The 13008-nt window shown below is 40.1% G+C and overlaps 2 protein-coding genes across 3 annotated transcripts; one reads left to right on the plus strand and one right to left on the minus strand.

Moving 5' to 3' along the window:
* Positions 1–1226: 1226 nt before the first annotated feature.
* LOC104792474 (ABC transporter B family member 1) lies at positions 1227–6990 on the plus strand. Of its 2 annotated transcripts, XM_087454513.1 has the most exons (11): positions 1230–1444; positions 1535–2052; positions 2125–2179; positions 2261–2436; positions 2531–2731; positions 2859–3118; positions 3222–3538; positions 3628–3851; positions 4198–4571; positions 4651–5368; positions 5447–6990. In XM_087454513.1, the coding sequence occupies exons 2-11, from the start codon at positions 1597–1599 to the stop codon at positions 6716–6718; spliced, it is 4053 nt and encodes a 1350-aa protein (XP_087310639.1). In that variant the 5' UTR covers positions 1230–1444; positions 1535–1596; the 3' UTR covers positions 6719–6990. The 2 variants fall into 2 exon arrangements, with proteins under 2 accessions (XP_010516925.1, XP_087310639.1); XM_010518623.3 differs by having other exon boundaries at positions 1227–2052.
* A 159-nt stretch (positions 6991–7149) lies between these two features.
* LOC104792475 (uncharacterized) lies at positions 7150–12047 on the minus strand. Its single transcript, XM_010518624.3, has 2 exons — positions 10401–12047; positions 7150–10215 (listed from the first exon to the last, which is right to left on the minus strand). Exon 1 carries the CDS (start codon positions 11689–11691, stop codon positions 10570–10572), a length of 1122 nt encoding a protein of 373 aa, XP_010516926.1. The 5' UTR covers positions 11692–12047; the 3' UTR covers positions 7150–10215; positions 10401–10569.
* Positions 12048–13008: the final 961 nt, after the last annotated feature.

Raw genomic sequence — 13008 nt, forward strand, 5'->3', positions numbered from 1 at the left:
TATCTCTTTATTTTGTTAATGATGATGATTAAAGCAATTAGAACGAATTAGAAAAATAGAGGAAACAATTAAAGCTGAGACCGTAATTATAGGAATGGGAGACTTGACAAATGGAAGATGTGTGAAAAAAAAAAAAAAAAAAAGACGTGTGAACAACTGAACATATATATGTTTTCTAATACACTCCCAACCCTTTTTCACTTGGACTCATTGGAATATACAATTGGTCTGTGTGTACATTATCATTATTCAATGTCAAACGAAACTCAACCACCAAAAATTGCTTAAAATTACCCCAAAGATAAGAAAGGACCGATTTGAAGAAGTAGCAAAGGAGATTAGATCTACTGGAAAAAAAAAACTTTTTATAGAACATTTTATATGATTAGTTGCAATTGTAGCTGTAACATTGAACATATCGTTGGTTAGCATTTCTATTTTATTTGTAAACATATTTATAATATTTTTTAATTTTTTAAGGATTCTCCGTAACATTATTCACATTTATTTTAACAAAAAAACAATAGTCACATTTTTATATGCTACTATTTTTAACAAATAAACATGTTTTTCTTTTCCGTAATAACCATGTTTTTATTAACCCAGTAATTTTCTATTGTTGGTGCTAAAGATTCATCACTAGTACTGTACACATTTCCATGATCGAAAGAACAATCATAATCGATAATAATTGTACCTACCAAATTCGGTCAATAATTAAAAAAAAAAGTTATTATATTTTTAAATAGTACTCCACTTAGTTTTTTTTTGTTGTCATTGTATCTTACCTATAGTATCTTACTGTAAAAATTTCTATATTTTTTTGATTGTTGATAGTTTTTAAAAGATTTGAGACCAATGAATAGAAGAAACTGTTGTAAGTCAAAAAACTTACCTCCATTTTAAACAGTGTTGTATGTCGGATTCCATCAATCTCTCTCTCTTCCATCATCTGTCACTTTCTTTGTTTTCTACGCAACAAAGAAACCGAAGAAAAAAAATAATACTAAAATCAATATTAACTTTTTGGAGACAAAATATAAAAAATAACGCACTAAAACGCAAACGAATCCAAGAACATGGAAACAAAATATGTAAAAGGAAATAAAAACATCAAGCGTGGGCTGTGAAAATCACTACACGAAAAGAAAGAAAAAAAATCCAAAATTTTCGGTAATCTAATTTAATTCTCTTTACAAAATTGGCATAGAACAGAAAATAAATACACTACATTAACTCACTAAAAATACACAAGTTCACTGACCAGTCAGATTCTCAATATGTTACAAAAAATTAAACGGTAAAAACAATTAATAAATAAGGAAATAAGGTATGTTTTTAATTTTAAAAACGGAAGTGGGATTAGTCAAGACTTAAAAAGAGTATGGGAGAAGGCATATTAGAGAGCGGAAGAAAACTCAAAGATGAGATTATAAAATTATAAGTACTGTGAAGAAGAAGCTATTTGTTTTTTATATACAATTTATAAGAAAATACATATATTTTTTTTATTTTTTTTTTTATTTTTCTTCAGGGCTGTTGTGGTTTTTGTTTTTGAGGTTCTCTATAAAGCAAAGTTAAAAAACAGATACACAAATGTCCCAAGAATCTGATCAGACAAAACAAGAAGAAGCAGAAGAAGAAGAAATTAAAGAGCCACTTGAACTATGGCGCTGGTCCGAAATGCAAGGCATTGAGCTTCTCCCTGATAACAACAACAACAACAACAACGACTCTATAAACCCAGAAACAGAGCTCCGGAGAAACTCGCCGGAAATGGACAATGACGGTGGTCCTCCTCCTCTTCCTCCCCTTCCTCCGCCGACACAAGTGGTTGAAGAGCCTAAGAAAGCAGAGATTCCAGGAGTTGCTTTCAGAGAGCTTTTCAGATTCGCCGACGGATTAGATTATGTACTGATGGGAATTGGCTCTGTTGGTGCTTTCGTCCATGGCTGCTCTTTACCTCTGTTCCTTCGTTTCTTCGCCGATCTTGTTAATTCCTTTGGTTCTAATGCTAATGACGTCGACAAGATGATGCAAGAAGTTCTCAAGGTACTCTTAAAGTTCAAATCTTTTTGTTCAAATCTCTGAAAAAACAACACTAAACTGAAACTTTTTTTGCAGTATGCACTTTACTTTTTAGTGGTTGGTGCTGCAATCTGGGCTTCTTCATGGGCAGGTTAGAAGAAAGAGATCTAAGCTTTATATACTGTTTTCTTGATCCGATTCGATTTTTTAAGTTTAGTGTTGTTGTGAACAGAGATTTCGTGTTGGATGTGGAGTGGAGAGAGACAAACAACGAAGATGAGGATTAAGTATTTAGAAGCAGCTTTAAATCAAGACATTCAGTTCTTTGATACTGAGGTTCGAACTTCAGATGTTGTCTTCGCTATTAACACCGACGCTGTTATGGTTCAAGACGCCATTAGTGAGAAAGTAAGAAACTTTTTACATTTCTTTTTGTTCTTTGTTCTTTTTGTTTCTTCTTCACTCATCTGATCTGTTTTGTTTTTCAATGATGAAATCTCAGTTGGGTAATTTCATTCATTACATGGCGACTTTTGTATCTGGATTCATCGTTGGTTTCACGGCGGTGTGGCAACTAGCGTTAGTGACTCTCGCGGTGGTTCCGTTGATAGCTGTGATCGGAGGAATTCACACAACTACTCTCTCAAAGCTGTCTAATAAGAGTCAAGAGTCTCTTTCACAAGCTGGTAATATCGTCGAACAGGTAGAGTGCAGCACAAATCCCTTGAAAACAAAAAAAAAAATTAAAGTTTCTATTTTTGTCAAATCTAGTAATCATCAATCATCTGGGTGTTTTTGGGTCTGATTCGATTTGTTTAAAAAAATGGCAGACAGTGGTGCAAATCAGGGTAGTGATGGCTTTCGTTGGAGAGTCAAGAGCTTCACAAGCTTATTCATCAGCTTTAAAGATAGCTCAAAAACTTGGTTACAAAACAGGTTTAGCTAAAGGAATGGGACTTGGTTCTACTTACTTCGTTGTCTTCTGTTGCTACGCTCTCTTGCTTTGGTACGGTGGTTATCTCGTTCGTCACCATTTGACCAACGGTGGTCTCGCCATTGCTACAATGTTCGCAGTCATGATTGGTGGATTGTAAGCTACTCAACTCTTCTCTGTTCATCACTCTTCTTCTTATCATGTGATTTTTGAAATTGGTTTGTTGATGGAGATGAGGTTTTGATTGTTGGTTTAAAAGGGCATTGGGACAATCAGCACCGAGTATGGCTTCATTTGCGAAAGCTAAGGTTGCTGCTGCGAAGATCTTTAGAATCATTGATCACAAACCTACAATAGAGCGCAACAGTGAGTCTGGTGTGGAGTTAGATTCTGTCACGGGTCTTGTTGAGCTGAAAAATGTGGACTTTTCGTATCCGTCAAGGCCAGATGTTAAGATTCTTAACAATTTCTGCCTCTCTGTTCCCGCTGGGAAGACCATAGCTTTGGTTGGGAGCAGTGGTTCAGGGAAAAGCACAGTCGTTTCGCTTATAGAGCGGTTTTACGACCCGAACTCAGGTTAACAAATTTAACATTCTGATACATTTTTTTCAAGCTGTTTTGTTTCAGCATTGTTAGTTTAACAAAGTTTTATTGTGTCTCTGCAGGACAAGTTTTACTAGATGGTCAGGACCTGAAGACGCTGAAACTGAGATGGTTAAGGCAACAGATAGGGCTTGTGAGCCAAGAACCTGCATTGTTTGCCACTTCTATCAAAGAAAACATACTCTTAGGCCGTCCTGACGCAGATCAAGTTGAGATAGAGGAGGCTGCTCGAGTCGCAAACGCTCATTCTTTTATCATTAAACTACCAGATGGCTTTGACACACAGGTCTGGTGTTTTTTTCATTACTCATTCAAATGAATTGGTTTATTTGAATCTTTAATTTCATTAGTTTAAGGTTTTTTTGAAAGAGTCAAAAGAGAGAAGAAGAAGGTATGGTCATTAGAAAAGCATTTATAACAGAGTAACATGGGTTTGGTCAAGTCAACAACGCATGTGAGACCCAGACAAGTAGTTTTAGTCATGTGTCTTGATGTTGAATATTTTTGAGTGTTCATGTGCTTGTTTTTTTCTTCCCACTTTAACTTCAAAATCAGCAACCACTATTCCAATGGATTTTAATCACTTATTTCAGTTTATTTACATTCTTGTTGGTAAATGTGAAAAATGTCAGGTAGGGGAGAGAGGGTTGCAGCTATCAGGTGGGCAGAAGCAAAGAATAGCAATAGCAAGAGCAATGTTGAAGAACCCTGCGATACTTCTTTTAGATGAGGCGACGAGTGCATTAGATTCTGAATCAGAGAAGCTTGTGCAAGAAGCATTGGATCGTTTCATGATTGGAAGGACTACTCTCATCATTGCTCATCGCCTTTCCACCATACGCAAAGCTGACCTTGTTGCTGTGCTTCAGCAAGGAAGTGTCTCTGAGATTGGAACGCACGATGAGCTTTTCTCCAAGGGAGAAAACGGAATCTACGCTAAGTTAATTAGAATGCAAGAGGCAGCTCATGAAACTGCCATGAGTAATGCTAGAAAGAGTAGTGCAAGGTATATATTCTGATTCATTTTGTGTCACACTTAGGTGCTTTTCTTACGTGACTAATGTAAATATATATTTATGTTGCAGACCTTCAAGTGCTAGAAACTCGGTTAGCTCGCCAATAATGACTCGGAATTCGTCTTATGGAAGATCACCTTATTCAAGGAGACTCTCAGATTTCTCAACTTCTGATTTCAGCCTCTCTATTGAAGCTTCTTCTTATCCAAACTATCGACACGACAAGCTGGCCTTTAAAGATCAAGCCAATTCGTTCTGGCGACTAGCTAAAATGAACTCGCCGGAGTGGAAATACGCTTTGCTTGGTTCTGTAGGCTCTGTCGTTTGCGGCTCCCTCAGTGCTTTCTTCGCATACGTCCTCAGCGCAGTCCTAAGCATCTACTACAACCCGGACCATGAATACATGATCAAACAGATTGATAAGTACTGTTATCTCTTGATCGGTCTTTCTTCTGCAGCACTTATCTTCAACACGCTCCAGCATTCTTTCTGGGACATTGTGGGTGAGAATCTGACCAAGAGAGTCCGTGAGAAGATGCTCACTGCCGTACTCAAGAATGAGATGGCTTGGTTTGATCAAGAGGAGAACGAAAGTGCAAGAATAGCAGCTCGGTTAGCTCTTGATGCCAATAATGTGAGATCCGCTATAGGAGATAGAATCTCAGTAATTGTGCAGAATACAGCACTGATGCTAGTAGCTTGCACTGCCGGGTTTGTTCTACAGTGGAGACTAGCACTTGTCCTTGTTGCAGTCTTCCCTGTTGTTGTTGCTGCAACTGTCTTACAGGTTTGTGTTTTTACAAAGCAAATGCATACTCTTATTGTTTGTTCTTAAATCTAATTCTCTGTTTTGTCTTTTCAATAGAAAATGTTCATGTCTGGATTCTCGGGAGACCTGGAAGCGGCGCATGCCAAGGGAACACAGCTCGCTGGTGAAGCCATAGCTAATGTGAGGACAGTCGCGGCCTTCAATTCAGAGGCAAAGATTGTTCGTCTATACACTGCAAACCTTGAACCACCACTGAAACGCTGCTTCTGGAAAGGACAGATCGCTGGAAGTGGTTATGGTATAGCTCAGTTCTGTCTTTACGCATCATACGCTCTCGGGTTATGGTACGCATCATGGCTTGTGAAACATGGCATCTCTGACTTCTCCAAAACCATAAGAGTCTTCATGGTTCTGATGGTCTCAGCCAATGGTGCAGCAGAGACACTCACACTAGCTCCTGATTTCATAAAAGGTGGTCAAGCTATGCGTTCTGTTTTCGAACTTCTTGACCGCAAAACCGAGATTGAACCTGATGATCCTGATACCACCCCAGTCCCAGACCGGTTACGCGGTGAAGTCGAGCTCAAACACATTGATTTCTCTTACCCTTCAAGACCAGACATCCAAATCTTCCGTGACCTTAGCCTTCGTGCTAGAGCTGGCAAGACTCTAGCACTTGTTGGTCCAAGCGGGTGTGGGAAAAGCTCGGTGATCTCTCTCATCCAGAGATTCTACGAACCATCTTCAGGCCGTGTCATGATTGATGGTAAAGACATAAGGAAGTACAACTTGAAAGCCATAAGGAAACACATAGCCATAGTCCCTCAAGAACCATGCTTGTTCGGAACCACCATTTACGAAAACATCGCATATGGACACGACTGCGCGACCGAAGCAGAGATCATACAAGCTGCAACTCTGGCCAGCGCTCACAAATTCATATCCGCGCTGCCCGAAGGTTACAAGACGTATGTTGGGGAGAGAGGCGTTCAGCTCTCGGGAGGACAGAAACAGAGGATAGCGATAGCGCGTGCCCTAGTTAGGAAAGCAGAGATCATGCTGCTCGACGAGGCCACAAGCGCTCTTGATGCAGAGTCTGAGAGATCAGTTCAAGAAGCATTGGACCAAGCTTGCTCTGGTAGAACGTCCATTGTCGTGGCTCACAGGCTATCTACAATTAGAAACGCCCACGTGATCGCGGTAATAGATGATGGCAAAGTGGCGGAACAAGGATCGCATTCGCATCTCATCAAGAACAATCCTGATGGAATCTACGCGCGGATGATACAGTTGCAGAGATTTACGCATACTCAGGTGATCGGTATGACGTCAGGTTCAAGTTCTAGGGTTAAGGAAGATGATGCTTAGTACTTACTACTTTTGGTCATATAGAAGAAGAAGAAAGAAGAGAGTATAAAGAAGAACTAAATACCAGAAGATGTTCTGAAAAGAAAAAAACTCTACGAACTCATTTTTTCTTGTTTCTTGTTTTGATTTTGGGGTTACTTATTTTTGGAACGACGTTTCAGATTTGATGGTATAGTATTATTATTGTGTATTATCCATAATTAATCTAATTTTTCACCTCTGTAATATCCATTATATTTATGCCATATCAATCTATGTGCCTTTCTAGTGAAGTGAAGGGTGATGATTGTTTCATTGAGGTCATATATCTCATTGTGATTGAGTGCACTCGTTACCATATATATATTGGTTGGGTTTGTTCAAGATTTCAAGATAATAAGACTAACTTTCGAATCATGAGATCCGTTCTAAAAGAAAATAATATTATGATATATGATGAAATTGTAATCTTTTATATTAGGTTAGGTATAATTTCAATGGATGATCAGTATCATTGTATTCATGAGATTATATAGGAGCAGCTGTACAAGGTAGCCGTTAGAGGCTATTAACTAAGCTTCCTAATATACACAGAAGAATATATGGATTCTTATTCTAATACCCTCCCGTAGTCAAAACGTGATGAGGATAAACGTTAAGACTCGACTTGAAATCGCGGAACAGAGAAGTAGGGAGACCTTTGGTGAAGATGTCTGCATATTGATGGGATGATGGAACATGGAATACACGAACCTAGCCCATGGCTACCCATTCACGGACAAACAAGATATCCAACTCAATATGCTTGGTGCGTTGGTGTTGAACCGGATTGGTGGAGAGATAAACTGCGCTTATATTATCACAGTACACAAGTGTGGCAGTATTAAGAGGGCAATGAAGTTCAAGGAGTAGGTTGCGTATACATATTTTTTCGGCAACGACATTGGCAACACCGTGATACTTGGCCTCAGCACTAGAGCGGGATACAGTGGGTTGGCGTTTAGAGGACTAGGAGATGAGGTTGTTACCAAGAAAGACGGCAAATCCGGAGGTGGACCGACGTGTATTGGGGCAGCCAGCCCAATCCGCATCGGTGTAAGCAGTGAGCGTTGTTGTGTTTGAGCGGGTGATGTGTAAGCCTTCAGAGATGGTTCCTTTGAGATAACGGAGGATGCGTTTCATGGCGGTGAAGTGAGGCTCACGAGGGTCATGCATATAGAGGCAGATTTGTTGGACAGCATAAGCGATATCCGGCCTCGTGAAGGTGAGATATTGGAGAGCTCCGGCAAGACTTCGGTATAGTGATGGATCAGCGACAGGAGGGCCGACAGCAGCGTGGAGTTTGGCCGAAGTGTCAACTGGAGTCGTGACTCGTTTACAGTTGGACATATTTGCACGATGAAGAATATCCGCAACATAATTGTGTTGGCTGAGAAACAGTCCCTTAGTGTCCCTGCGAACCACCATGCCAGGGAAATAGTGAAGCGGTGAGGATGATGTCATCGACGTATAAGAGAAGGTAGGCAAGTTCATTGCCTTGACGATAGACGAATACAGAAGCATCACTTTTGCTGTTCTTGAAACCAATTTTGGTAGCATATTGAGAAAAGCGGTGAAACCACGCCCTTGGTGATTGTTTGAGACCGTATAATGATTTCTTGAGCAGGCACACATGGTTCGGTTTTTTTGGATCAACAAAGCGGGGCAGTTGGTGCATATAGACAGTTTCTTCAAGGTCGCCATGGAGGAACGCGTTCTTAACGTCGAGTTGGTGGAGGGGCCAGTCCCGGGCAACAGCGAGATCAAGGACAGTGCGAATTGTCGTTGGTTTAATGACAGCGCTGAATGTCTCCTCACAATCAACACCCACCTGTTGCGATTTGCCATTTGCGACTAATCGAGCTTTGTACCGAGATAAGGTGCCATCTGCATTAAATTTATGACTAAACAACCACATAGAGCGCACAATGTTAGTATTCATAGGACGAGGAGCAAGATCCCATGTGCCCGCAGATTTTTAAGCCGTGTATTCGGATGACATTGCCCCATTCCAGTTAGGATCACGGGCCGCCTGAATATGAGAACGGGGAAGAGGAGAAATATGAGTTGTATGAAGAGAGAGGATTCGTTTAGGTTTAGTAATACCACTTTGACTCCTTGTGTGGACACGAGTAGGGGCTGGTGGGGGAGGAGCAGGTTGTGGAGGACCCGGTGGTGACGGAGGCACCAAAGGAGAAGGAGGCGTTGGTGGTGACGGAGGTATCGGGGGTAACGGAGGTACCGGAGGTGACGAAGGTACTGGAGGTGACGGAGACACCGGGAGTGACAGAGGAGGAGATGGTGGAATTGCAGGAGGTGGTGGAGGAGGTAATATAGGTAAAGAGAGAGAAGTAGGTCTTGTTGTTCCAGGTATAGCATTAGACGGGACAGTGATAACAGGAGTAGAAGTAGAGGATGTAGTGGAGTATGGGAAAATTGAAAATTGAGAGTATGGTGAAAGGGTTAAGGAGTGGGAAGATGGAGTAGGAAGAGGTGAACTCGATGAAGTAATAGAAAAAGGAAAATTGGATTCATCAAAAAGTACATGACGTGAAATAATTATGCGGCCAGAAGAAAATTCAAGGCAACGATACCCACGATGGTTAGACGGGTAACCAATAAAAACACATTTAGTGGAGCGTGGTGGAGTTTATTGGCGGTGGTGGGAAGAAGATTGGGGTAACATAAACAACCAAAAACGCGAAGGTGATCATAGCTAGCAGGTTTGTTAAAAAGGCAAGTGAATGGAATTTGATTGTTTATAGCACTCGAAGGAAGAATGTTAAAAAGATGAGCAGCCATGTTTAAGGCTTCAACCCAATAGGTGTTGGGCATCTTAGCTTGAAAGAGAAGAACATGAACAAGGTTGTTAATTGTGCGAAGAGTGCGTTCAGCACTACCGTTTTGTTGAGAGGTATAAGGACAAGAAAGCCGAGGTTGAATACCATGAGAGGAGAAAAAAATCCAAAATTTGGCGATTGTTAAATTCTCCACCATTATCACACTGAAATGCTTTAATGGGGGTTTGAAATAGAGTGTTAACAAAATTAAAAAAATGTAAAAATTTGGCAAAGACCTCACTCTTGTAACGAAGAGGATAAATCCATATGAAATGTGAAAACTGATCTAAGAAAATAACGTAGTATTTGATGCCACTCACACTTGTAACAGGAGAAGTCCAGATATCAAAATGAATTATTTCAAATGGAGAAGAAACTGTAGTAGTAGAAGAATAAAATGGTTCGAATATGTTTACCAAGCTGGCAAGCATGACATAAAGAAGAAATATCATTGTTTGAACAATCAAATAAACCAGAAGAGATTAAATTGCGAAAAACAGAATTGCCAGGATGGCCTAAGCGGCGGTGCCAAGTGGAAGCAGAAGCAGAGGTGATAAAGACTTCATGAGAGGGTGAGGAGACTGAGTATAGAGGGCCTTGGCTATCACATCAGATGAGAGGCACTCAGGTATGAAGATCCTTAACAAGAAAACCAAAAAGATCAAATTCAACGAAACAAGAATTGTCAATGTTAAATTGACGAACAGAAATGAGATTTTTAAGGATTTTTGGACAAACAAAAACATTTTTGAGAAGGAGAGGACGAGAATTAGATGGGATGAATGTATGGCCAGAAGACGTAGCAGGGATTACAGAGCCGTTACCAACAGTTACGAAAGGAAGAAGGGGATTAGAAGACGAAGATAAGGAGGAGAGTGTATCTGGTTGAGCTGTGAGATGAGCGGTGGCTCCGGTGTCCATATACCAGCTAGCGTCGTTAGGATCCGGGAAGGTCATGGTGTTGAAAGCATTGGCGAGAGTGGTGGGAATAAATTATGTGTTTGTTAGAGGAGCGGTTGTAGGATGAGTGGTTGTGATATATGCAGAACCCGTTGGAGGAGGCGCATGACCAAGGATCCCTTGTGTTGGTTGTGGTGACATTTGTGGTGGTTTGGAACCGGAGTAGAAACGAGGATGTTGAGGAGGCTGACCGTAATGATGTTGAGGCAGTGGTGGACTGGGGAAATTTGGTATAGTAGGCCATTTTGGATAAATGGGCCATTGAGGAGGAGTGGGCCACTGAGACTGATTGGGCCAGGACCAAGACTGATTTCCAGAGCCCCAGTTGCCACCATTGTAGTTAGGGTTGCCGCCACGACCTTTGTTTCCACGACCTCTGCCCCTACTTCCTTTGTTTCCACGACCTCCACCACGATTGTATTGAAATTGCTGGTTTGAGGGTGTAGAGCGAGGAGGTTCATATTGTTGTTGAGAGGAAACAAGAAGAACTTGAGGGGACGAAGCATTGTCGTCGTTGTTTGGAAGGGTTTGGCGTTTGGTCTTGAGTCGGTCTTCTTCATTGATGAGCATGGATCGGGCCTCTCCAAATGAACAGGGTGGTGAGCGATGCTTGATAACATTGATGATGTTATCAAATTTGGAACTAAGTCCGTTGAGGAGATGTATAACTAAAGCGCGATCGGTGATAGGAGAGTTAACATTGGCGAGCGTATCCGAGATGGACTTCAGTTTTTGACAATAGTCGTGGACAGCCAGATCACCGATCGTGAAGTTGCGGAGTTCGTTTTCCAACTGGATTGCACGAGCCTCTTTGTTGTCCCGAAACAAGTTCTCGAGCATGAGCCAGACGTCGCGAACAGAACACTCTGTTTTCAGAACAGAAGTCAAAAGAGATTCAGAAATAGTACCGTAGATCCACATCTTGACTGTGTTGTTGAGTTGTTTCCAGATTGTGTCTGTCGGTCCGGTGGGAAGAGAGGAGCCGTCGAGATGACCGGTGAGAGAGAAACTGAGACAGTGAGTTTCAAAGAGGATGCGCCATGAATCGTAGTTCATCTTGTTCATGTCAAGAATGATGGGGATGTGGGCACGGATCTGAGTGAGACTCGCAGCCGGTGGAGCCGTATTGGCTGTTGTTGGTGTAGTGGTAGCCATAGATGGATGTGAGCAGAGGAAGAAAGAAACAGAGAAGAAAAGAAGAAAAGAAGAAAAGAAGGAGAGCAAAGAGAAGAAGAAGAAAGACGTACGAGAGGCGAGAGGTGAGAGGTGGCTGAGATTTTTTTTTTTTAAGAGATTAGAGCAAAGGTTCTGATACCATATTAGGTTAGGTATAATCTCAATCGATGATCAGTATCATTGTATTCATGAGATTATATAAGAGCAGCTGTACAAGGTAGCCGTTAGAGGCTATTACCTAAGCTTCCCAATATACACAGAAAAATATATGGATTCTTATTCTAATATTTTAAGATTTTTTATTGCATTTGCATAGGTTAGATGGGGGTTTGAATGTTGTAGGTCTTGTAGAACGTTATTTTAAAATCACGTGTATAAATCATGATTTTTTAGTAGATCATGATTAGTAAGTACGCATATAAAAATGGTTACTACAGATTTATGTCAATACTGTTAAAAAGGATGCTTTAGAGTTTAGACACACGAACATACGTGGGGAACAAAATTATGAAGATGAGAAAAAAACAGAAAATGATAAAAAGAGGATGGGTCCAAAAAGGACATTGAATGAGATGATGAGACCCAAAGCTAACAACAAAATAAAGTAAAAGAAAGACAAGGCAACATTTCTTTTGTGTTTATATGACTTTTTTTTTTATGAACACTTCTTGATTTCATTATCTTTGTGCAGCACACGCGTGCGACCATATACATGCATATATGCATATGGGACACACACCATGATGATGATGACGACTACTTTGTTTTAGTTGGTGAATGCAATAAGTTTGTGTTTAATTATGAGCAAACTTGGAAATTATAGTGGAGGAGAAGAAGCACCTAGGCACATGTCGTTCACTAATTGGGAATTTCAAACAAGGCCAGAATAATTACTCTTGCTACCGATATCTCCACTATGTATCTATATATCCACTATGTAACTTGTTCACAAATACTCCCTCACTCAAGATTGATGTTTTGGGATATTTTTTTTCCCACTGTTTTGTAAATTTTAAGAAGTAATCATTGAAAATATTTAAAATTTTGAATTTTTATTAGTTTAAAATTAAATAATATCTCTTTAGTCAAAGAAAAATATATATTTAAATTTAAATTCAGTAATCATTATTTTCTTAAAATGTGTAAAAGTTTCTAAACATTAATCTTTGAGGGAGAAAGGAGTAAAATAACTACATCACTTTCTATTTTATTTTCCGGGAGTGAACATTTTTCTACGTTAAGTTTTTTACTTTAAATTAATGTTATCAGTATATCAGTGACGCTATTATAATTTAA

The sequence above is a fragment of the Camelina sativa genome, chromosome 6 (genome assembly GCF_030686135.1).
Source record: "Camelina sativa cultivar CO46 ecotype springtype chromosome 6, ASM3068613v1".
NCBI lineage: Eukaryota > Viridiplantae > Streptophyta > Magnoliopsida > Brassicales > Brassicaceae > Camelina > Camelina sativa.